A 25,177-nucleotide genomic window follows, 5' to 3' on the forward strand; every position below is an offset into this window, starting at 1 on the left:
TATGTGTGAGAGGGAGAGTGAGAGAGTATATGTGTGAGAGGGAGAGTGAGAGAGTATATGTGTGAGAGGGAGAGTGAGAGAGTATATGTGTGAGAGGGAGAGTGAGAGAGTATATGTGTGAGAGGGAGAGTGAGAGAGTATATGTGTGAGAGGGAGAGTGAGAGAGTATATGTGTGAGAGGGAGAGAGTGTATGTGTGAGAGGGAGAGTGAGAGAGTGTATGTGTGAGAGGGAGAGTGAGAGAGTATATGTGTGAGAGGGAGAGTGAGAGAGTATATGTGTGAGAGGGAGAGAGTATATGTGTGAGAGGGAGAGAGTATATGTGTGAGAGGGAGAGTGAGAGAGTATATGTGTGAGAGGGAGAGTGAGAGAGTATATGTGTGAGAGGGAGAGAGTATATGTGTGAGAGGGAGAGTGAGAGAGTATATGTGTGAGAGGGAGAGTGAGAGAGTATATGTGTGAGAGGGAGAGTGAGAGAGTATATGTGTGAGAGGGAGAGAGTATATGTGTGAGAGGGAGAGAGTTTATGTGTGAGAGGGAGAGAGTTTATGTGTGAGAGGGAGAGTGAGAGAGTATGTGTGAGAGGGAGAGTGAGAGAGTATATGTGTGAGAGGGAGAGAGTGTATGTGTGAGAGGGAGAGTGAGAGAGTATATGTGTGAGAGGGAGAGTGAGAGAGTATATGTGTGAGAGGGAGAGAGTATATGTGTGAGAGGGAGAGAGTATATGTGTGAGAGGGAGAGAGTATATGTGTGAGAGGGAGAGAGTATATGTGTGAGAGGGAGAGAGTATATGTGTGAGAGGGAGAGTGAGAGAGTATATGTGTGAGAGGGAGAGAGTATATGTGTGAGAGGGAGAGAGTATATGTGTGAGAGGGAGAGTGAGAGAGTATATGTGTGAGAGGGAGAGAGTATATGTGTGAGAGGGAGAGGGAGAGAGTATATGTGTGAGAGGGAGAGAGTATATGTGTGAGAGGGAGAGAGTATATGTGTGAGAGGGAGAGAGTATATGTGTGAGAGGGAGAGTGAGAGAGTATATGTGTGAGAGGGAGAGTGAGAGAGTATATGTGTGAGAGGGAGAGAGTATATGTGTGAGAGGGAGAGAGTATATGTGTGAGAGGGAGAGAGTATATGTGTGAGAGGGAGAGAGTATATGTGTGAGAGGGAGAGTGAGAGAGTATATGTGTGAGAGGGAGAGAGTATATGTGTGAGAGGGAGAGAGTATATGTGTGAGAGGGAGAGAGTATATGTGTGAGAAAGAAAGAGTGTGAGACAGAGGAGTGTCACTTTTAGTACACATGTTGACATTCCAGCCTGTGGAGTGACAGATTGTGCTGATGATCGTCCTACCTGGTTTCCCCAGTCCCACTGGTTGGTATATGTGTTGGTTTCCCGTCTGAGGGGAAAATAGAAACACAAACAAGTGATTAGAAAGGCACATTGGCACTTTTCTGGCTGGCTGAATGTGCTTTTCCAACAGCACTCAGGATTAGGGCTTCCCATGGCCCAGTCTGTGTGTTATTGTGGGTACTCTGCGGGTAGCAGCATTACATATCTCAGACCTTCCGAGGCACACAGCCAAGTACAGCCATGTTTCACCCAGCTACATTTCTCCAGCTCCTCCCCGAAACCCTCTTCTTCTCTCACTCTATTTGAACACACACTGGTGTTTTCTTCTCCCCCTCGCATTCCAATGCTTCCTCTTCTTAGAGAAGAGACCCAGTCAGCCCAGTAGACTTCTGTAATTACTATGAAAATGGGTCTGGTTGGTTTGTGGGGGCTCTACAGCTGACGCCTGTTTTTAAAGATTATCCAGCAGCAGAGAGAGAGTGTGGATGGCATGAGAAACGCCTGGCTGTAGCCACAGTTTAGTTCCCAACCTCCCTAGTCCCAATACACTTCAGCCTAGGGGGACTGGGATGGTTCAGATAAAGCACTGTGTCCAGCAAGCCACAACATACAGCGCACTACTAAGGTCTACGCTATAAAACTCAGATAAAATCTATTTCGCATTATAATACAAATAGAAAAATGTAATAAATACATTGGTTTATTGAAAAACAATATTTCCTGGTCCATCCCTCTGGGGGTATGAACCCAAACAAGCGGTGGGCCATGGGAAACTCACCGGCCCCTGGAGACTGCAGTCCTCCCGGTCAATGCTGCCCCGCGAGTTCCTGGATTCTGGCTTCTGACGAGAACACAGAACAGAGGGTCAGAGAACTAGCAGGCTACAGCGGACAACCTTTCAGAACCACAACCTCAAAGATTTAAACAACTACATTTATCAGTGAAACCATCCTTACAGTAGTCTTGAAATAGAATACTAGAGAGTTTGTTTCTTACAAAATAAGATGCAATTACTGCTGAATTGTCTTTCATGTTTTGTTCCATGAGAGAATAGAACTCACAATTCCATAAGAAACTGATCTGCTGATATCCTACTGTGCTTACCCTCTTTCTTCTTTGACTACCTCAAAGATCGGTGCCTGCTACCATCGAACAAAACCAAATCAACCAATCATCCATCCAGTTACAAGCTAAACAAGATTTATGCCACCCTGACAGACCACACAGATACCCAGAAACACAGACACTGTAGTCCAGTGACAAAAGTATTTGCATAGAAGAAATCCTCAGCGTTTCAGCAGCATCTTGTCTAAACAACCTTCTAGGCAGCCAAGTACCAGTAGTAAAACATATCCACACAGAAAGCCACCAAGATGACCAGCACCCCTTCCCAGCCATGATCTGTACCGGTTTTCCAAAGCAGGACTTGAAAAGGTGCATCCTCTGAGCTCGGTGCCTGTGGAAGTGTGGCTGTGCGGAGAGCGGTGGTCCCATCGGCAGAGTGAGACAAGAAACAACCAGAGATTTCTGTTGTTGCTGCTGGAGGAGGAAGGCTTAAATGTGCCTGACAGATTCATGCAGAGACTGATCCCACAGCAGACTCTTCTTGCTCTGTGGCTCACACTGACTCCTCTCTCTCTTTCTCCCTCCCCTCCCTCTCTGTCTCTCTCGCTCTCTCCCCTTCCTCCCTCCCTCCCTCCCTCCCTCTCTCCCTCCTCATACATACAGATAGACAGTGTAGCCTTTTAACTTTCACTAAGGAAATACTAAGGAAGACTCTCAGTGCAGTGCGTTTGTTTGCCAGATCTGCCAAAAGGATTTTTATGACTGAGAAACAGCATGAACGCACCACGGTCTGAGCTTTCCACCCATCTTCCACAATATCTGCCGGCCAAATGAAACGGCAGCATTAATGAAAGCTCTTCTTTTGGCTGGCCAGGGCTGTGGAGAAACAGACGCAGACCGCCAGATTTTCCACAGGAAAGCCTTCTGAGAGGGATCATCAAAGGGTGTGGAGGGACTGTCTCTCATCACTGTGCTGGCTGCTCAAATACCATTACCGTTAAAGATCACTTTAAACTCACCCTTTAAAACTATTTCAAGTCCTCTGCAATTGTCTTGTTAGACGTGACAACAACACAAACATTTCCAAGGGCCACAAATTTGATCCTTTATCAACATATGTTTTCTACAACTGGCTTTTTAAAAATGTATTTCTCAAACAATGTAGACATGGATCATATGATTGAAGAGTAAAAATATATTAAATATGAAGTAAGCAGCAGGTAGGGCAGCAATGCTGTCATCTTTAACCATCCCATAGTTCCTCTAGTCAGTCTAGCTCTACACACACAGAGAGACAGAGACAGAGGGAGAGACAGAGAGAGAGACAGAGAGACGGAGAGACGGAGAGGTGGAGAGAGTGTTCTAGAATGCTGCTGGCTGATCCAAGCATTTCCCTCAGGAGGTCAGTCTGTGGTCACAGGTCTGTCTTCCTGCCTTATTTCACTGAATGAAAACAACAATGATCTGAATGTCCTCAGATCGTAGAAAGGTAAATAAACCGACTCAGAAGGGGGATGAGGGCTGAAGGTTGAAATGGTAAAGAAAACACCAGCCAGCGTGACACTGTAATCAAATCCAGATGTTTACTCCACTAAACAGTCAAATCAAATCAAACTTTATTTGTCATACGTGCCGAATACAACAAGTGTAGACTTTACTGTGAAATGCTTACTTACAAGCCCTTAACCAACAGTGCAGTTCAAGAAGAGGAAGTCAGTGGCAGACTGAATACAGATATGATGCTTTTGGGCAGACTGACTGGATAACAGTTTAATGAATAGATAACTAGAGCAATGACTTTACAGTCATTTAGTCTTGACATTATATCTTAGGTAGAGAGAGTATGTCTCCTGGTCACAAGGATCAAGTGATGGACAATGGTGGTAGAATGATGTAGAGAGCATATGCTTGCTATTTAGGAGTTAGTGAGGTTTAGAGGATGAAAGGTGCTGTTCCTAATGTAAAAACTCTATCAAACAAACAAAGGTGTGGTTGACAGTATATTCGCTGGTTCTTTACATGATAGAGACAGAGCCAGTGCAGAGTGGAAGATGGTACTGAATAAGGGTCTGTTACCAGGAAGCTACCTTCCAGCTCCAAACAGCGTCTGTCTCTCTCCTTCCTTCCTTCCTTCCTTCCTTCCTTCCTTCCTTCCTTCCTTCCTTCCTTCCTTCCTTCCTTCCTTCCTTCCTTCGCTCTCCCCCCCCCCCCCCACCCCCTCAGTCTCCCTCCCCCTGTCTCTCCCCCTCCCTCTCTCTCGCTCCTGCTCTCCCTCTCTCCCTTCTCTCTCTCAGGATGGTATGTGTGTGTGAGAGTAGAGGGTGAATAATGGTCTGTTACCAGGAAGCACTCCTCCTGCTCCAACCAGCGCTGGTCCTCCTCCATCTGCTGCTGCTGCATCATCAGCCTCTCCTCCATCAGGTGGGGGGGCAGCACCTGGCCCAAACCACGCAAGTCCAACACACCTCCATCCTGAGGGAGAGAGAGAGAGAGAGAGAGAGAGGGAGGGAGAGAGAGGGATATAGAGGATATTGCATTAGTATTTAGTCTCGTCTGTGATTGCTACAGATGTACCAAGCTCAGACAATAGCTAATGAAATTCAGAGATTTACATTATACAATTGGCAGAAGCACATAGTAAAAAGAGTCTACATGTATATTTATGTGGAGCTCTCTCTCACCTCCATGTTGGGGGACCACATGGGGACGTCCCCTGGCCGGTGGTGGTTCCAGGTCTCATGGGGGTCCAGGACACCGGCCTGGGGAGGGTACCCGCCACTGGGCATAGCGGGCATGCCGTGGGGGCCAGGGTACCCGACCTGGATTTGGTAGGACAGACAACAGGTGAAAAGCCCATTTTGTTTGGAGAGAGGATTGTGATGATACCAAAGCCTTGTCTGTGAGGCAAGGCTGTTCATCATATGGCATTGGGCCCCAGTTAGCATTTCAGGGTACAGGGAAACACTTCACTGGCAGTATAATGCAATAAATCATTACTGACCCCCAGACATAAAGACCTCTGGGACTAAAAGTATGAGCCTGAATGTGACATGTCACCGTTAGCACTGGCTGATAAACATCTTAATAATAACTGACATGATCATAAAGATAACCTTTAAATATGCATACTGGTACTCAAAATGCCTTTTAGGCAATACAGTGTGGAGAGAATGAGTTGACCTTGAAGCCATAACAACAGAATTTGAGAGAGTTGATTTTTCAGCAGATGGAATCTGCCTTAAGTCAACAATGCCAGAAGTTTGAAAAAGCGCTACAGGAAATGCCTGCTGTCAGCTATGTTTTATGGGCAGCTGAAGTGCTGCAAAATAACTTAGTTTGGGAAGATATTATTGCATTCAGAAAGGGGGAAGCCGGGCACATCTCCATCAATTCACTTTTGGCTTCAAGCACCCTTTCACCCAAAAGCATAGAGTTGAGCACTTTCTCTGTCTTTACACATCAATCCACTGGCAAGTAAGAAACAAACCACATTTACTAAACCAGTATTGCCAGTACCTGATTATCAATACAAATGGGATGGTTCAGAGAGCTAATGATAATGATATTACCATAGAAATAGAATGAATAGAACAGACTTGGAAACTAGGCGTCCCCATTCTAATTCTATGGGTAATACACAGTAACTGTGGTAAAAGTGTTAGTATAGTACAGTAGTATAGTATAGTAGTACAGTAGTCTAGTGCAGTAGTACAATACAGTACCTGGTAATGGTTGAGCTGCCCTGCGTGCTGAGGGCTGGGGTAGAATCCTTCACTAGACCGAGGGCTGGGGTAACCAGGTCTGCTAGGCTGCACAGGGAGTGGGACAGAGATCATACAGAACACATTGGACATTTAGACCTCCTGCAGTGTGTGATCCCCATCTATCAGACAGGGAGCACTAGTTCTTCAAATGAGAGTCATTTAGTCTATCTGTGCCTAAAGATATCTAAGGTAAACATCTCAGAAATGTCCCATTATACCCCTAAGGGCAGGGTTAGGGTTAGTGAGGTCTCTTACTTTAGGGGAGGGTAGGGTTAAAGAGGTCTCTTACTTTAGGGGAGGGTAGGGTTAAAGAGGTCTCTTACTTTAGGGGAGGGTAGGGTTAAAGAGGTCTCTTACTTTAGGGGAGATAAGAGTTAGAGAGGTCTCTTACTTTAGGGGAGGGTAGGGTTAGAGAAGTCTCTTACTTTAGGGGAGGGTAGGGTTAGAGAGGTCTCTTACTTTAGGGGAGGGTAGGGTTAAAGAGGTCTCTTACTTTAGGGGAGATAAGAGTTAGAGAGGTCTCTTACTTTAGGGGAGGGTAGGGTTAGAGAAGTCTCTTACTTTAGGGGAGGGTAGGGTTAGAGAGGTCTCTTACTTTAGGGGAGATAAGAGTTAGAGAGGTCTCTTACTTTAGGGGAGGGTAGGGTTAGAGAGGTCTCTTACTTTAGGGGAGATAAGAGTTAGAGAGGTCTCTTACTTTAGGGGAGGGTAGGGTTAGAGAGGTCTCTTACTTTAGGGGAGATAAGAGTTAGAGAGGTCTCTTACTTTAGGGGAGGGTAGGGTTAGAGAGGTCTCTTACTTTAGGGGAGGGTAGGGTTAGAGAGGTCTCTTACTTTAGGGGAGATAAGAGTTAGAGAGGTCTCTTACTTTAGGGGAGGGTAGGGTTAGAGAGGTCTCTTACTTTAGGGGAGGGTAGGGTTAGAGAGGTCACTTACTTTAGGGGAGGGTAGGGTTAGAGAGGTCTCTTACTTTATGGGGAGGGTAGGGTTAGAGAGGTCTCTTACTTTAGGGGAGGGTAGGGTTAGGGAGGGTTCTTACTTTAGGGGAGGGTAGGGTTAGAGAGGTATCTTACTTTAGTGGGGGGGGGGTTAGAGTTAGAGAGGTCTCTTACTTTAAGGGAGGTTAGGGTTAGGGAGGTCTCTTACTTTAGGGGAGGGTAGGGTTAGAGAAGTCTCTTACTTTAGGGGAGGGTCGGGTTAGAGAGGTCTCTTACTTTAGTGGGGGGGGGTTAGAGTTAGAGAGGTCTCTTACTTTAGGGGAGGGTAGGGTTAGAGAGGTCTCTTACTTTAGGGGAGGTTAGAGTTAGGGAGGTCTCTTACTTTAGGGGAGGGTAGGGTTAGAGATGTATCTTACTTTAGGGGAGGTTAGGGTTAGAGAGGTCTCTTACTTTAGGGGAGGGTAGGGTTAGGGAGGGTTCTTACTTTAGGGGAGGGTAGGGTTAGAGAGGTATCTTACTTTAGTGGGGGGGGGGGTTAGAGTTAGAGAGGTCTCTTACTTTAAGGGAGGTTAGGGTTAGGGAGGTCTCTTACTTTAGGGGAGGGTAGGGTTAGAGAAGTCTCTTACTTTAGGGTCGGGTCGGGTTAGAGAGGTCTCTTACTTTAGTGGGGGGGGGTTAGAGTTAGAGAGGTCTCTTACTTTAATGGAGGTTAGGGTTAGGGAGGTCTCTTACTTTAGTGGGGGGGGGGTTAGAGAGGTATCTTACTTTAGGGGAGGGTAGGGTTAGAGAGGTCTCTTACTTTAGGGGAGGGTAGGGTTAGAGAGGTCTCTTACTTTAGGGGAGGGTAGGGTTAGAGAGGTCTCTTACTTTAGGGGAGGGTAGGGTTAGAGAGGTCTCTTACTTTAGGGGAGGGTAGGGTTAGAGAGGTATCTTACTTTAGGGGAGGTTAGGCTTAGAGATGTCTCTTACTTTAGGGGAGGGTAGGGTTAGAGAGGTCTCTTACTTTAGGGGAGGGTAGGGTTAGAGAGGTCTCTTACTTTAGGGGAGATTAGAGTTAGGGAGGGTTCTTACTTTAGGGGAGGGTAGGGTTAGAGGGGTCTCTTACTTTAGGGGGGGTTAGAGTTAGAGAGGTCTCTTACTTTAGGGGAGGGTAGGGTTAGAGAAGTCTCTTACTTTAGGGGAGGGTAGGGTTAGAGAGGTCTCTTACTTTAGGGGAGGGTAGGGTTAGAGAGGTCTCTTACTTTAGGGGAGGGTAGGGTTAGAGAGGTCTCTTACTTTAGGGGAGGTTAGAGTTAGAGAGGTCTCTTACTTTAGGGGAGGGTAGGGTTAGAGAGGTATCTTACTTTAGGGGAGGTTAGGGTTAGAGAGGTCTCTTACTTTAGAGGAGATAAGAGTTAGAGAGGTATCTTACTTTAGGGGAGGGTAGGGTTAGAGAGGTCTCTTACTTTAGGGGAGGTTAGGCTTAGAGAGGTCTCTTACTTTAGGGGAGATAAGAGTTAGAGAGGTCTCTTACTTTAGGGGAGGTTAGTGTTAGAGAGGTCTCTTACTTTAGGGGGGGTTAGTGTCAGGGAGGGTTTTTACTTTAGGGGAGGGTAGGGTTAGAGAGGTCTCTTACTTTAGGGGGGGGTTAGTGTCAGGGAGGGTTTTTACTTTAGGGGAGGGTAGGGTTAGAGAGGTCTCTTACTTTGGGGGAGGTTAGTGTTAGAGAGGTCTCTTACTTTAGGGGAGGGTAGGGTTAGAGAGGTCTCTTACTTTAGGGGAGGGTAGGGTTAGAGAGGTCTCTTACTTTAGTGGGGGGTTAGTGTTAGGGAGGGTTTTTACTTTAGGGGAGGGTAGGGTTAGAGAGGTCTCTTACTTTAGGGGAGGTTAGTGTTAGGGAGGGTTTTTACTTTGGGGGGGGGGGGGGGGTAGGGTTAGGGAGGGTTTTTACTTTAGGGGAGGGTAGGGTTAGAGAGGTCTCTTACTTTAGGGGAGGGTAGGGTTAGAGAAGTCTCTTACTTTAGGGGAGGGTCGGGTTAGAGAGGTCTCTTACTTTAGTGGGGGGGGGTTAGAGTTAGAGAGGTCTCTTACTTTAGGGGAGGGTAGGGTTAGAGAGGTCTCTTACTTTAGGGGAGGGTAGGGTTAGAGATGTATCTTACTTTAGGGGAGGTTAGGGTTAGAGAGGTCTCTTACTTTAGGGGAGGGTAGGGTTAGGGAGGGTTCTTACTTTAGGGGAGGGTAGGGTTAGAGAGGTATCTTACTTTAGTGGGGGGGGGGTTAGAGTTAGAGAGGTCTCTTACTTTAAGGGAGGTTAGGGTTAGGGAGGTCTCTTACTTTAGGGGAGGGTAGGGTTAGAGAAGTCTCTTACTTTAGGGTCGGGTCGGGTTAGAGAGGTCTCTTACTTTAGTGGGGGGGGGTTAGAGTTAGAGAGGTCTCTTACTTTAATGGAGGTTAGGGTTAGGGAGGTCTCTTACTTTAGTGGGGGGGGGGGGTTAGAGAGGTATCTTACTTTAGGGGAGGGTAGGGTTAGAGAGGTCTCTTACTTTAGGGGAGGGTAGGGTTAGAGAGGTCTCTTACTTTAGGGGAGGGTAGGGTTAGAGAGGTCTCTTACTTTAGGGGAGGGTAGGGTTAGAGAGGTCTCTTACTTTAGGGGAGGGTAGGGTTAGAGAGGTATCTTACTTTAGGGGAGGTTAGGCTTAGAGATGTCTCTTACTTTAGGGGAGGGTAGGGTTAGAGAGGTCTCTTACTTTAGGGGAGGGTAGGGTTAGAGAGGTCTCTTACTTTAGGGGAGATTAGAGTTAGGGAGGGTTCTTACTTTAGGGGAGGGTAGGGTTAGAGGGGTCTCTTACTTTAGGGGGGGTTAGAGTTAGAGAGGTCTCTTACTTTAGGGGAGGGTAGGGTTAGAGAAGTCTCTTACTTTAGGGGAGGGTAGGGTTAGAGAGGTCTCTTACTTTAGGGGAGGGTAGGGTTAGAGAGGTCTCTTACTTTAGGGGAGGGTAGGGTTAGAGAGGTCTCTTACTTTAGGGGAGGTTAGAGTTAGAGAGGTCTCTTACTTTAGGGGAGGGTAGGGTTAGAGAGGTATCTTACTTTAGGGGAGGTTAGGGTTAGAGAGGTCTCTTACTTTAGAGGAGATAAGAGTTAGAGAGGTATCTTACTTTAGGGGAGGGTAGGGTTAGAGAGGTCTCTTACTTTAGGGGAGGTTAGGCTTAGAGAGGTCTCTTACTTTAGGGGAGATAAGAGTTAGAGAGGTCTCTTACTTTAGGGGAGGTTAGTGTTAGAGAGGTCTCTTACTTTAGGGGGGGGTTAGTGTCAGGGAGGGTTTTTACTTTAGGGGAGGGTAGGGTTAGAGAGGTCTCTTACTTTAGGGGGGGGTTAGTGTCAGGGAGGGTTTTTACTTTAGGGGAGGGTAGGGTTAGAGAGGTCTCTTACTTTAGGGGAGGTTAGTGTTAGAGAGGTCTCTTACTTTAGGGGAGGGTAGGGTTAGAGAGGTCTCTTACTTTAGGGGAGGGTAGGGTTAGAGAGGTCTCTTACTTTAGTGGGGGGTTAGTGTTAGGGAGGGTTTTTACTTTAGGGGAGGGTAGGGTTAGAGAGGTCTCTTACTTTAGGGGAGGTTAGTGTTAGGGAGGGTTTTTACTTTGGGGGGGGGGGGGGGTAGGGTTAGGGAGGGTTTTTACTTTAGGGGAGGGTAGGGTTAGAGAGGTCTCTTACTTTAGGGGAGGTTAGTGTTAGGGAGGGTTCTTACTTTAGGGGGGGGTTAGGGTTGGTGAGGGTTCTTACTTTAGGGGGGGCCTCGTCGGAGCCCCCTGAGTCCCAGGACACAGTGACCTGACGTCTCATCTCCATCCTTAGTCTCTCCTCCTGCTGGGCCTTCTCCTCCTCTAGGATAGTACTGCAGGGAACACACCACACACACACACACACACACACACACACACACACACACACACACACACACACACACACACACACACACACACACACACACACACACACACACACACACACACACACACACACACACACACACACACACACACACAACAGCTTAGCACACCTAACATAAATTCATAAAAAAAGACTGAACATTTCAACAAAATCATCTCAATTACTGTAGCCTGAAAAGCAATCATGTTCCTATCACAGACGAGCTGCATTGCAGGTGTGATTTCTTTTGTTTGTTGGGCAAATCGATTATGGGTATCCGTTGCCAGGTTCCCAAATCCATCAATGAACCCATTAATGACATCATCCATCATTCGATCCTACATCCAATTTACCTTACAGGAAAACGCTCATCCCCCAGAGTTTATGCTTCTGAGAGCCCATCTTAACACACCAGAACAGATGAACCACCAGCTCCCTGGTCACATCCCCAGCCTGCAGTGGAGGTATGTGAGAGTCTAGCAGCAGCCTGGTAAGTCCTGCACTGTTTTACTAAACTCACTTTATCAGAGCCAGCTAGCTCCAGCTTACCCCATCCACCTCCCCTAGCTTCCTCCTCCTTCCTCCCTCTGCCCTGGGCAGTCTGTTGTGGTTGGCCCCCGGCCAGACAGCTTATCAGCCAGCCAGCCTTCACTGGATTGGATTGACTGGGAAGAATGATACTGTGGAACTAAATATCAGGGTCGTATTCATTAGGGAACAACGTAGCAAAACGTTTCGCAACGTAACAAAAACAGTTCAGGTAGTCTGTGCCTGTTCCACTCAGTTTTCTTCCGTTTGGTACATAATGAATGCGACCCAGGGTTTGGCTAGAGGAGAGGCGATTGTAAGGAAGTGCTGTCCTTAAGACACACTATGAATGCCTTCACAGTGGTAGTAAAACTTGGTGTACCTTACTTTTTGGCCCTTACTTGGTCAAAGACAGCAACAGACAAAGTGGATATCCCAGGAGCCTTGACGGGTGCTCACTGGAATCTCTGCTGCCTTGTGTTTCCTTTCTCTCCTGGTGCATTCTGGATCTAAGGTTGTGTTACTATGGGTTAGACTAGAGACTGTTCACACTCTGTACCCAAGAGCTCAAAATGGAACACGAAGAGTCTCGCTCATGATGGCACACACAGAAGCACTTACACAGGAAACCAGCACGCACACCCACATGTGTCAGACATATCTTCGTACAGTTAAATGAATCCAGTGACAGGGTAACTATCACCCAAACACAACAAAGACTTTGGATACAGGTAGCCTAGCGGTTTAAGAGTGTTGGGCCAGTAACTGAAAGGCTGCTGATATTGAATCCCCGAGCCAGCAAGGTGGAAAAATCTGCCTTCTGCCCTTGAGCAAAGGCATTAAACCCCAACAACTGCTCCCCGGGCGCTGTGGATTAAGACAGCCCCCTCACTAGGTATCTCCTTTCCCTACAGACAACCAACCACATACCTACAATACACAGTACTCTCCCTCTGTCTCTCCCTCTCCCAAAACATACCTACTGCTCAACATAGGGCTATGGGGACAATGGATCCAATGGGAATTATTATCTAGTAGGGACATGACTCACAGTTCAGTGAGTCTAAAGTTAACAGGAAAGAGAGTGGCTCACATCCGTAGGGCTTTATCGACGGACAGACAGACACATTTTTATATACTAAGGCAAATGGCCCATGTGATGGGTAGGCAATAAATCCACCACACAAGGGCTGCATCCCAAACGGGCCCAAAGGGCTCTGGTCTAAAGTAATGTGCTATATAGGGAATAAGGTGCCATCCGGGACGCAGCCGAGGACTACCCACAGTAATTTACCCACACACACCGTCGCCTGTGTCCTTGCTTCAGTTAAACTAAAATAAATACTACATACATCCCACTTTATCCAGCTTCCATGGATTTGACTGACATGATAGACCATTGAAGTGCATGGAGTGCTGATAATTGCTAGTCTCTATTGGGAATATGGCATCAACCTGTTGCCTCTTATGTGGACTACAACTTAAGTAGCGGAGACCACACTGTTTCCAAACTTTACTGAAGTGTCCTATACTTTAATACATGAAACAGTGACCTCTTCAGTAGCAATGTTGAATATCACTCTTCCAGAGTTATAAAGGAGGGAAAACGTGTGTAAAAGAACACTGGCATGACCTGAACTTCTCCCCCCAGGGTTACTGACCTGAGCTGGGTTTTGAGCTCTGTGAAGCGGGGTCTCTTGCTGGGGTCGTAGGCCCAGCACTTGGTCATCAGGCTGTACAGGGTGGGGGGACAGTTGTGGGGCATGGCCAGACGCTCTCCGTTCTCTATCCGCCCGATGACATCATTGTTCTTTACCCCCTGGAAGGGCTTGATACCGTACATGAGGATCTCCCACATACACACACCTGGAGGGGAGGTGCTCTAGATATAACACCAGAGACAGACACAAACACGCATGCAAGCACACACACACACAGACGCGCATACACACACACACACAGACTCGCGTACACACACACACACAGACTCGCGTACACACACACAGACGCGCGTACACACACACAGACGCGCGTACACACACACAAACGCGCGTACACACACACACAGACGCGCGTACACACACACAGACACAAACGCGCGTACACACACACACACACGCGTGTGTTGATTGCTAGATGAGCAATATTTGTAGCTGCCAAACTCACCAAACATCCACACGTCGCTGGCTGAGGTAAAGCGTCTGAAGTTGATGGACTCTGGAGCCATCCATTTGATTGGCAGTTTCCCTTTGGAAGCTGAAAACCCAGTTAAGCAATAGACTGTCAACATTTTAGTAGGGTGAAGTTTCCCCTAGATGCTGATCTTGGGTCAGTTTTGTATTTCCCACACTAATGGTTAAGGTTAGGATTGGTGGAGGGGAATCCTAGATTTGTACTAAGGGGAAACTTTACCCTGGAGTTCAACATTTTGATAGCCTGCAATAGCTTTCACAACCAGCAGATGGTGGTAAAACATCAGCCTGGAAGCCCGTATGTTTGTACCATAGACATGGCATCATTGTATCTGTCCCATTATGGCGCTGCCCATGCTAAAACAGGCTTTTGGGCACTAGCGTCCTCTATCGCTCTCTGTGGTTTGTACCTTTGTAGTAGGAGGAGTCTTCCATGTAGCGGGAGAGGCCAAAGTCTCCCAGCATCACACAGTCTGTGGAAGACACTAGCACGTTCCTGGCAGCAATGTCCCTGAGGAGATACACATATACACAATGAGTAGGAATCCTGGAAAACATGGGGATTTTGACAGCGTGGCACCAAAAAATATATTAGAAAGTGTCAAAAACGTAATATTATATTGCCTCTGTAATGCTAAATAACAGCTGTTAAAGTGGGTGATGGTCTTACCTATGGACAAAGCGTTTGCTCTCCAGGTAGGCCAAAGCTGTGCTGAGCTGGTGGGAGAACAGGATCAACGTTGATAGGTCCAGGTTGTACTTCCTTACTTGTAAAAATGACCTCAACTGGAAGAGATTAAAACATCGATAACGTACAAGATATCCTCTTTGTTTTGACAGAGATAGAGCAGCAGGAACAGCAGGAATGATAGAGAAACTTTGGCCCTGTTCCCAAATGTGTTCTGTGTTCTCCCATTTATTATGAGAATGACAAGAAGTCCAACAACATCTACTGTACGTACTGATCCAAATATACTCCTGGTCGCCTCACCTCTCCCATCGTGCACAGCTCCATGATGATCCACACTGGGTTTTCTGTGATCACACCAATCAGCTTCACTATGTGGGGGTGGTCGAACTGACGCATGGTCACTGAGGAACACACACATCACAAAGGGGTGTGAGGATTTCACAGAACAGTTTAGAATGAGTGGAAAGAGACAAAACACTCCCTGGGATAGGTCTAACACATGGGGGCTCAAATGCCACTGTTCTCAGTACAAACACTGTTAATATATGAGTCTCAAATAGCACCTTATTCTCTACATAGTGCACTACATTTGACCAGAGCCTTATATGTAGGGAATAGGGTGAAATATGTGACGAAGCCAATGTTTACAGTTACCGGCTTCCTTAAACAGGACATATTCCTCCCTCAACAGTCTGTGAACCGTGTAAACCCAGCGAGCAAAGAAACCTGAGAGTACAATCAGGCAGCGTGTGTGTGTGTGTGTGTGTGTGTGTGTGTGTGCATGGCAATCAGCAGCAGCTGCAGTCATCATCAGGCCCATGACAGCGACGCGGCACTACATCTCAGCACACTCACGTGCTTCCTGAAGGAACTTCTCGCGCACGCTGTCCGACGTGCTGTTCTTGCATGTTTTAATGGCCACGTTTAGAGTGGGATTCTCCTGGAAGAGAAATTAGAGAAAATATTGGATTTGTTTGTGTGCATTACTGGTAGTGGACAATATCATGACAATTTTGACCATAAATAAGAGGCGAGATGTGTTTAGCTAGACAGTAACAGGGGTGGAATTGAAAGGAACACGTGAGGACTGAGGGTGAGATGTGTTTAGCTAGACAGTAACAGGGGTGGAATTGAAAGGAACACGTGAGGACTGAGGGTGAGATGTGTTTAGCTAGACAGTAACAGGGGTGGAATTGAAAGGAACACGTGAGGACTGAGGGTGAGATGTGTTTAGCTAGACAGTAACAGGGGTGGAATTGAAAGGAACACGTGAGGACTGAGGGTGAGATGTGTTTAGCTAGACAGTAACAGGGGTGGAATTGAAAGGAACACGTGAGGACTGAGGGTGAGAGGGGAGATGCTTTGGCTGCATTTAGCCAGACAGTTGCAGTGCTATTTCTTTGTTACAGTACTATTTACCGGGCTGTTGTAGACTCCCTGGTGGACATCTCCAAACTGTCCCTCGCCGATGCAGCGTCCCAGCTCTATCCTGTCTCTCTGGATCTCATAGTCCCTGGCTGGGGAGGGAGAGATTACTCCTGTTAGTTACACTGACTCTCATAGTCCCTGACTGGGGAGGGAGAGATTACTCCTGTTAGTTACACTGACTCTCATAGTCCCTGACTGGGGAGGGAGAGATTACTCCTGTTAGTTACACTGACTCTCATAGTTCCTGACTGGGGAGGGAGAGATTACTCCTGTTAGTTACACTGACTCTCATAGTTCCTGACTGGGGAGGGAGAGATTACTCCTGTTAGTTACACTGACTCTCATAGTCCCTGACTGGGGAGGGAGAGATTACTCCTGTTAGTTACACTGACTCTCATAGTTCCTGACTGGGGAGGGAGAGATTACTCCTGTTAGTTACACTGACTCTCATAGTTCCTGACTGGGGAGGGAGAGATTACTCCTGTTAGTTACACTGACTCTCATAGTCCCTGACTGGGGAGGGAGAGATTACTCCTGTTAGTTACACTGACTTTTACAGGGTGAATGACTCCCCACTATGCTGATCTGTGTGTGTGTGTGTGTGTGTGTGTTGATGAGGCCTTTTTTGGTTGTTAATAATAACAGCAAGATGCCTTGGCTGTGTTTTCACTGCAGTAGATGGTAATACTGTATGAAATACTGTATTTATCTGTATAAGGCAATTCACACCCACCACCAGGCAAGGACATGCACACTACAACAAAAAATGATCAGGCTGTGGTGATGTCAACAGACATAGTACTTGATATATTTGGTTCCTCCCTGTGGATTTCAAATTACAACAGGCTACCACTTTGGTTTGATTGACTGTATCCATTTTAGTCATTTACCAGATGCTCTTATCCAATTAAGATGATTGCACAATCTCTTCAGACAGACACCTAACAAACAAAACTAAATTATAAATGGAATTTCAAAACAAAATGTTCAAGCAATGGTGAAATTAAAGAAAAACCAAGGAAGAAACAGATCAACATGAAAAATAAATAAATAAGCCAATTGAACAATCACTATTGAAGACGCATTGAACTCTGGTACTGAATGGATGAGATTGCTTCATCTCACAGATATTTTACTTGGTTTCAGCAAACAGTATTAAAGTGATAGTTCACTTCTTATTCAACATTTTCAGGGGTTTGAATGGAGTGAAAAAGACCAGAACCCTCTAAGCTGATGAAATGAAACACTTCCGATCCATTTGGGATGGAGGCCTATGGCTGAATCTGAAAGCCTATGGCTGAATCTGAAAGCCTATGGCTGAATCTGAAAGCCTATGGCTGAATCTGAAAGCCTATGGCTGAATCTGAAAGCCTATGGCTGAATCTGAAAGCCCATGGCTGAATCTGAAAAGTCTGTCAAACTTTCATTTTAGAGGGAAATTATTTGATTTTAAGATGACCAGTAGGTTACTAAACCTATGAAATACCTCCAGTAGAAGAGTTGAATGAGCCGTTCTAGTACAGTACACAAGCACAATTACAGACAGAAAACAGAGAGACAAACAGAAAGAGAGAGGCAGTGTTACCTTCATCTACTCCATAGCTCACTGCTGGGCGGTTAGGATAAAGAGAGGTGGCTTTTAGAAACCATTCGCAACAGAACAGGACAAACACACACGTTAGAAAGTAAGACCGAGGGGAATAGATGTTATGTGGTTAATGTGGTTTTAAAAGAACCAACTTGTGAGTGCACAGAGCTGGGTGTCAATGGGGAAAAACTGCTTATACTGTAGAACAAGAATATGTGCTAGAAAGCCACACGTGTCACATTAGAACTTGATCATCTAGAAATGGATAAACGTGCTGTCTTAGGCTGCCTCTCAGATGGCACCCTATTCTAATTCCTATGGGCCCTGGTCAGAAGTAGCGCACTAAACTGGGAATAGGGTGTCATTTGGGTATAGGCCAGTGGGACTCAAATCCCCATGTGGTATGAAGAAACCTACAGATGCTGGATGGACCACTTGTTTGAATGGAGAGAGCTCTGGTCTCGAGTGTAAGCATGCGATGGGACTCCTCCGTCTCCATATACAGAGCTCCTTGTTACAGAATTAGTTGTTTCACAACCAGACTGTCTTATTAGTCAGCTGGCCCAGACCACTCCACAACCTGGTGAATTAGCTGCACTCTATGGCTCTGTCCCAAATGGCACCCTATTCCCAATATAGTGCACTACGTTTGACCAGGGCCCATAGGGCTCTGGTCAAAATTAGTGCACTATGTAGGGAATAAGATGCCATTTGTGACACAGCCTACACCACTGCAGGGGCTATTGTGTTCCAGATTCATATGATCCCACGAGACCTGGCATCATGGCCACCAAAGAAAGGCCTGGGGTTAATGGAGACATATAATTACAATAACTAGAACGGAAATTACAATTCAAGTCAAGGCTGGAGCTTATGGGTGTACCATGGTCTAAGGTGCTTTGTCCATTCTAGTGATTATAACTCTATGACTAACTCATTCGTTCACTCCAGTAGACTCAAAGGGCACTTGTCTCTTTCAGTCCTGATGACTACACACTGACATGACTATTCCATATAATGAACAATTGTGACAAGTAAAAGGATTTCACTGACGATGTACTACTAAGCATTCCATAGATATTTTCTTAGACTATCAGTGAATCATAATGGAACAGAATCAGTATCTGATTTGGACAGCATCATGACAGCAGGAATATAAATGAATGGAAGTGCTGGGAAATGAAAGATCATCAATATGAATACGTGACTATCCTGTTACAGTATGTGTATAGACTTACACCGTCACCATGACAACCAAACAATCTAGTTACGTTTCGATAAAGGACACACACAGGCAGCGTGTTTTCGGGTATTTGGGAAGTAGAAACTAGCCACATCAACAAACACACAGAGCCAGAGAAAACAGATCACCATACCGCACCCGGGTCACAGTCAAAGGAATTTAGATAAGAGAAGGACGAAGAGAAAGAACACGAGAGAGAGACGAAGAGAGAGAGAGATAGAAAGAGAGACCAAGAGAGAAAGAACAAGAGAGATAAAGAGAGAGAGACAGCTAGAAAGAGAGACAAAGAGAGAACGAGAGAAACAAAGAGAGAAAGAACGAGAGAGAATGAAAGAATGAGAAAGAGAGAGATAGAAAGAGAAAGAACGAGAGAGATGGAGAGAAAAAGCTAGAAAGAGGAGATCAAGAGAGAGAAAGTAAAAGAGGGAGAGAGATGGATAAAAAACATCTGACCAACATATTAGCAGGGGACACATTAAGATCAACACAGTGTATTACTACTAGGGAGCAAAGAGCTGCACTTACTTGAGGGCATGGTGTAGGTATCGTCTTCGTCTATAATCTCAGCATAGTCGTCCGTCTCTGCAGAAACACAACAGCCTCGTGGTCAGTCTACTGGTCAAGTCCAGTCACACACACACACTATCCGAGACGGATACACACAGATGCAGCTAGCTAGATACGTACCCTTCCACACAAGTAACTAGAGCCAGCTGAAAATAAACATGCGAGTCAGACAGCAAGTGCTCCTCTGCAAACTCCTACACTGCTGGACACATGGGCGAAACACGCGCTCTCTCTCTCTCTCTCTCTCTCTCATCCACACTATCTCTCATACAGTACACACAAAAACACAAGCATGTCTGTTCCCAACTCGCAGTTTCAGCCATATCTGTCTGCTCTGTCGGTCTGTCTGATCAGAGCTTAGCAGTAGAGATGGGCTTCTGGGTAAGGGAGAAAGACCAGGGGATGTTGAGACCAGGGAGGGATGGAACCAGTTATTTACTTCTTTTTTTTAGGAAAGAAAGAGAGAGAGAGTGAGAAAGAGAGAGAGTGAGAAAGAGAGAGAGTGAGAAAGAGAGAGAGTGAGAAAGAGAGAGAGTGAGAAAGAGAGAGTGAGAAAGAGAGAGAGAGTGAGAAAGAGAGAGAGTGAGAAAGAGAGAGAGTGAGAAAGAGAGAGAGTGAGAAAGAGAGAGTGAGAAAGAGAGAGTGAGAAAGAGAGAGAGTGAGAAAGAGAGAGTGAGAAAGAGAGAGAGTGAGAAAGAGAGTGAGAAAGAGAGAGAGTGAGAAAGAGAGAGTGAGAAAGAAAGAGAGAGAGAGAGAGAGAGTGAGTGAGAAAGAGAGAGAGTGAGAAAGAGAGAGAGAAAGAGAGAGAGAGTGAGAAAGAGAGTGAGAAAGAAAGAGAGAGAGAAAGAGAGAGTGAGAAAGAAAGAGAGAGAGAAAGAGAGAGTGAGAAAGAAAGAGAGAGAGTGAGAAAGAGAGAGAGAGAGAGAGTGAGAGAGAAAGAGAGAGAGAGAGAGAGTGAGTGAGAAAGAGAGAGAGAGAGAGAGTGAGAAAGAGAGAGAGAGAGAGAGAGAGAGAGAGAGAAAGAGAGAGAGTGAGAAAGAGAGAGTGAGTGAGAAAGAGAGAGTGAGTGAGAAAGAGAGAGAGAGAGAGAGAGAGAGAGCGTGAGTGAGAAAGAGAGAGAGAGAAAGAAAGAGAGAGAGAGAGAGTGAGTGAGAAAGAGAGAGAGAGTGAGAAAGAGAGAGTGAGAAGCCGTTCCCAGTCCCCTAGATAAACAGATTTAGGTGTTTACAGTATGTGAACGGCCGCTTGATGTCCAGTCTTGACTTGATTTAAAATGGTAATACGCTAGCTGTGCCGTCTTGGCTGCTGTTCCTCGTAGGGAAAAACGACCAGCAGACTCTGTGTAGTATGTAGCTAGCCATCAGACGGCCCGTTTTAGACAGGAATGCCGCGGTGCTACGGAGCTCGCCAAACTCAGCTCTCTTTATGAGGCCGAGCTGAGAGAGGGCTGGGAGCTGGGCCCTTAAAGACGCAGGCAGACAGCAGGGAATGTATTCAAAAAGCCCCTCAGAGTAGGAGCCCCCCCCATCTAATCTTATTCATTATAATAAAAAAGGCACAACTGATTTGACTCTGAGACTCTCTGTGGATACAGTTCCAGAGCGTGGGACAGACCAGACCTGGGGTCAAATAGTATTTGTTTTATTTCAAATACTTTAAACTGTGCTTGATTGAGGTTGCCTGGCACCTTGGGACCAACAGAATAGTCCTAAAAGTGCAAACTCTGTCAATTTGGCACTCCAGACAGGCTCAATCAAACTAAATCGATTTGAATCACAGGGAAGCACTGCAGCTAAGACAGGTTTCAGCACAATTTTCAGCACATTTTCTGGAAACGTTAACTGTTACATTGTTTCCCTAACTCCAATCAGGTCTATTGCATGATTAGTGCATTACTAATGACAAACCTCTACAAGCAGATAAATAAAAACAGATTAATTTAATTTGATTCATGATTCATTTGATTGATATGATTCATGAGTGATACACACACAACACAACCCACAACCCCAGAATCCCCCATGACCCCAGTGAGTTAGTAGCAGGTGACAGGAAGGAATGGAGGGAAATATTAAAAAGCAAACTTTACCATCCCCACTACAATCCTCTGCAGGTCCAAGGAGAGCATGCCAAACAGAGAGAGAGAGAGAGGGAGGGAGAGAGAGGAAGGGAGAGAGGGAGGAAGGGAGAGGGAGAGAAAGAGAGTTACACACCATAGAAAGATATGAAAAGTATAAAGACACAGTATAATTAATTCAAAATGGGTTTAATAATTGTTACCGTGACACCCCACACTGCCTCAAAACAAGCAGGGACTGGGAATTTCACAAGTGTATCCAATCCATGCTTTTATTCAGTATAAGTGGGAAAGTATTTTATTTTCTAAGCTTCTACTTTAAATTGAATTAGTCTGTCGTTGGAATGTGTGGAACTTGATTCAGTTTGGTTGAGGGGACAGCCAGAGTAGTGTACTTCGGAAGGGGGTCATTGGAGTTCATTGGCTATCCTTACCATGGGCCACTGTGACGGACAGGAACGTGAGCTAATAGGAAGCTGTTAAACAGCTGCGACAAAAGCGTGGACCAATACAAAGCTGTTAAACAGGTGACAGTGGGCAGGACAGAAGTCACATGTCCAGAAGTCAGTATTGGTTAACTTTGTTAGTTTTTTTTGACACATTATCCTTGTTCAAGGGCATAAACTCAGTTTGGCAAAATCGACCTAAAATGATAGGGACATATAAATCACTGGTGTCATTTTAGCAATATAAACAGATGGTTGTTAAATTAGATGTACAGCTATTAAAGTGTGTCTTTAAGAGTCTGGTGGTCTGATGCTTACAGCATCGTGAACCTGGCTGTGGACCAACCAGATCCCTGCGACATCAGCCCAGATACAGCCATCAGCCCAGATCAGTCTCTATATACATCCCAAATGGCACCCTATTCCCTATGTAGTGCACTACTTTTAACCAAGACCCATAGGGCTCAGGTCAAAAGTAGTGCATTATATAGGGAATGGGGTGCCATTGGGATGCAACCTCTACTGATTTGCGGGCCATGGCTCGACTACAATCAGCAGACGACACGCTTCCTGGAAAATAAAATGGGGACTTAAAATGGGGACTCACTGTCTTGGAAAACTGGATCAGTTTCAATGTTTTTTATTCTCAGACACGTCAGGGATAGGGTATGTACTTCATCTCATTCACTAGACATGTTCCCTTTTAACACAGTTTCTCAAACTTTTTCCCGCCAGGCTAGTTCTGTTTGGCCGTTGTAGGTGTTGCTTTGTCAGTCATTTTAGAGAGATTTTAGTGCACTTCACACCAGAACTTTCGTTCAGCTAAAGTTTCCTCCCCCCAGTTCCCCTATATCCCCTACACACGTGTTGTGTGAGTGTGGGGGAATTTGGGGACAGTGGGGCAGACAGGGTTAGTCAGAGCAAAACAGAAAGCAGAGTCAGTCGAGTCAGCCAATCAGAGCAGTGGTACCCTTTGGCGGAGAGTCATGGGAACAGAAGACGAAAGGAAGGAGAAAGCGCCTGGCTTTAGCAGGTTTAGGAGGCGTCGGGGTCACAGAGTTCACAGAATCTTCAGCCAATCAGAGAGAGGGATGAGAGAGCGGGAGAGATGGTGAGAAAAAGAGACTAATAGTTCTTCTGACAGAAACAGCTCCGGGGTGAAGTTTCTCCTAGGTACAGATCTAGAATCAGCTTCCCCTCCCTCAATCCTAACTTTTACCATTAGTGGGGAAAATGCAAAACTGACCCAAGATTAGCGTCTAGGGGAAACTTCACCCAACACCACAGAACACACATTGAGCAGCAGACAGCATTTGTGTATATGTTAAGCAGTGATAAATGTAGGTGTGATGGTGTCCGAAGCTTTCCCCATATTACAGACAAAATGCTACATATCCATTTACACCACCACTCTGTCATGACACGTCTGTTATGAAACGACATGAAATACGTCAATAATAATATGAATAAATCTCTTCTTTCCTATACCGACAGGGGAACTATAGCCTCACTCAAATTATGGCAATTCTGCATTTCAATCAACAGCATAGTAATAAGTCCTTCACTATTCTATGCCCGATATGTCAGCCAGGGCTAAGGAATTGATTTCCACTTCTACAAAAGGTCTTGTGTACAACTGTACAATGACACATATGGAATTAATTCAGTTAAATATATTGGATTTGTGCGAGCAGCAAGCTGCTGCTGTCCCTAAGGGAATTTCTCTCTGACCTCTTTCTGAGAAATAACATTGATGGATGGTATCAGGGAGAACTGGTGTAAACACGGAACTCGGACCGTCTCAGAACATAAACACAAACACTTCATGTATCTTCACTGGAGCTTTCAGCCATATATCGAAAAAACGATCAAGTGCAGAGCTGTGGTGTCATTGTAACACTTCTCAGCATAAGTCTCATATCCAACTCCCCACCGGACACCGGGGTTCGAACACCCCCACCTTGCCTGTCTCCCCCTCTGATCTTCTTAACTGTCTGAATAAATTGCTAAAACATATTCACAAAAAATAACTAAAACAGTTTCACATAGCCTGCAACTGAAACTACCAGTATTACTATTATTTACTGATAGTAGTAGAGAGTAGACTTATCCCGTGGTTTGTTTCAAGAACTTCATTTAAACAAGTGTGTTAAATAGGCCTACTGTGAGAATATGCCCAAACACCATCCAACCATATAGTCTGAAACACACCAGTAAACTCTAAACCAAATATGTGGATTATACTATCAGTGAATACAACACCTCTCAACCTTCATATTACCGTGTAGCTACAATCAAATAATAGTTACATTTACATTTTAGTCATTTAGCAGACGCTCTTATCCAGAGCGACTTATGCATACATTTAAATTCATTTCATACATTTTTTTTTTTTTTTTCATACTGGCCCCCCGTGGGAATCGAACCCACAACCCTGGCATTGCAAACACCATTGCAAACACCATGCTCTACCAACTGAGCCACAGGGAGTCATAGTTCCCTATGACTGACTCACCTACTCCTTGAGAGCTGAGGAATCCTTAGATACCCTGTGACACTAATACCCTATGACATTTATTGAAACCTTATGAGACTCAATGACACCCTATAACACCCTATGGCAGTTAATGACACCATATGGCACTAATGACACCCTATGACACTTTAATGACACCCTATGATACTTAATGACACCCTATGATACTTAATGACACCCTATGATACTTAATGACACCCTATGACACTTTAATGATACTTAATGACACCTTATGATACTTAATGACACCCTATGACACTTGAATGACACCCTAATGACACCCTATGACACTTTAATGATACTTAATGACACCTTATGACACCTTATGACACCCTATGACACCCTATGATACTTAATGACACCCTATGATACTTAATGACACCTTATGATACTTAATGACACCCTTTGATACTTAATGACACCCTATGACGCTTTAATGACACCCTATGACACTTTAATGACATTTAATGACACCTTATGATACTTAATGACACCCTATGACATTTTAATGACACCCTATGACATTTAATGACACCCTAGGGCCCTTTAATGACACCCTATGGCACCAATGACACCCGATGACAATTTAATGACACTTTAATGGCATCCTATGATACCCTATGGTACTTAATGACACCCTATGACACTTTAATGACACCCTATGACACTTTAATGACATTTAATGACACCCTATGACATTTAATGACACCCTAGGACATTTGATGAAACCCTATGACATTTAATGACACCCTATGTCACCCTCTGAACCTCCCAACCTCAGTGCCAGGCTCTCCGCAGCATAGTAAACAAGCATCTCTTTGATACCATAATGTCTGACTCTCTACACCCCTAACCTCTGGTCAGTT

The 25,177-nt window shown here is 45.4% G+C and overlaps 1 protein-coding gene across 14 annotated transcripts in view; it reads right to left on the minus strand.

Annotated features, from left to right (window-relative positions):
• The window catches only part of LOC106570401 (focal adhesion kinase 1), a 211,937-nt gene that overhangs the window by 10,069 nt on the left and 176,691 nt on the right, over positions 1–25,177 (minus strand). For 3 of the 14 annotated variants that reach the window (XM_082961240.1, XM_082961238.1, XM_082961237.1), the window contains 17 exons: positions 22,746–22,844; positions 21,342–21,359; positions 19,211–19,267; positions 17,440–17,490; positions 15,846–15,943; positions 15,282–15,366; positions 14,727–14,827; positions 14,406–14,521; positions 14,146–14,246; positions 13,710–13,799; positions 13,205–13,409; positions 10,869–10,980; positions 6,134–6,220; positions 5,093–5,230; positions 4,752–4,883; positions 2,125–2,187; positions 1,347–1,392 (listed from right to left, as the gene is read on the minus strand). In XM_082961240.1, coding sequence (XP_082817366.1) covers positions 1,347–1,392; positions 2,125–2,187; positions 4,752–4,883; positions 5,093–5,230; positions 6,134–6,220; positions 10,869–10,980; positions 13,205–13,409; positions 13,710–13,799; positions 14,146–14,246; positions 14,406–14,521; positions 14,727–14,827; positions 15,282–15,366; positions 15,846–15,943; positions 17,440–17,490; positions 19,211–19,267; positions 21,342–21,359; positions 22,746–22,844 — 1,599 coding nt within the window. Of the gene's footprint in view, positions 1–1,346; positions 1,393–2,124; positions 2,188–4,751; positions 4,884–5,092; positions 5,231–6,133; positions 6,221–10,868; positions 10,981–13,204; positions 13,410–13,709; positions 13,800–14,145; positions 14,247–14,405; positions 14,522–14,726; positions 14,828–15,281; positions 15,367–15,845; positions 15,944–17,439; positions 17,491–19,210; positions 19,268–19,372; positions 19,769–21,341; positions 21,360–22,745; positions 22,845–25,177 lie in introns of those variants that run through there. The other 11 variants (XM_082961243.1, XM_082961242.1, XM_082961239.1 and 8 more) reach the window with 11 other exon arrangements.

Source organism: Salmo salar, chromosome 14, assembly GCF_965601325.2.
Source record: "Salmo salar chromosome 14, fSalSal1, whole genome shotgun sequence".
Lineage (NCBI taxonomy): Eukaryota > Metazoa > Chordata > Actinopteri > Salmoniformes > Salmonidae > Salmo > Salmo salar.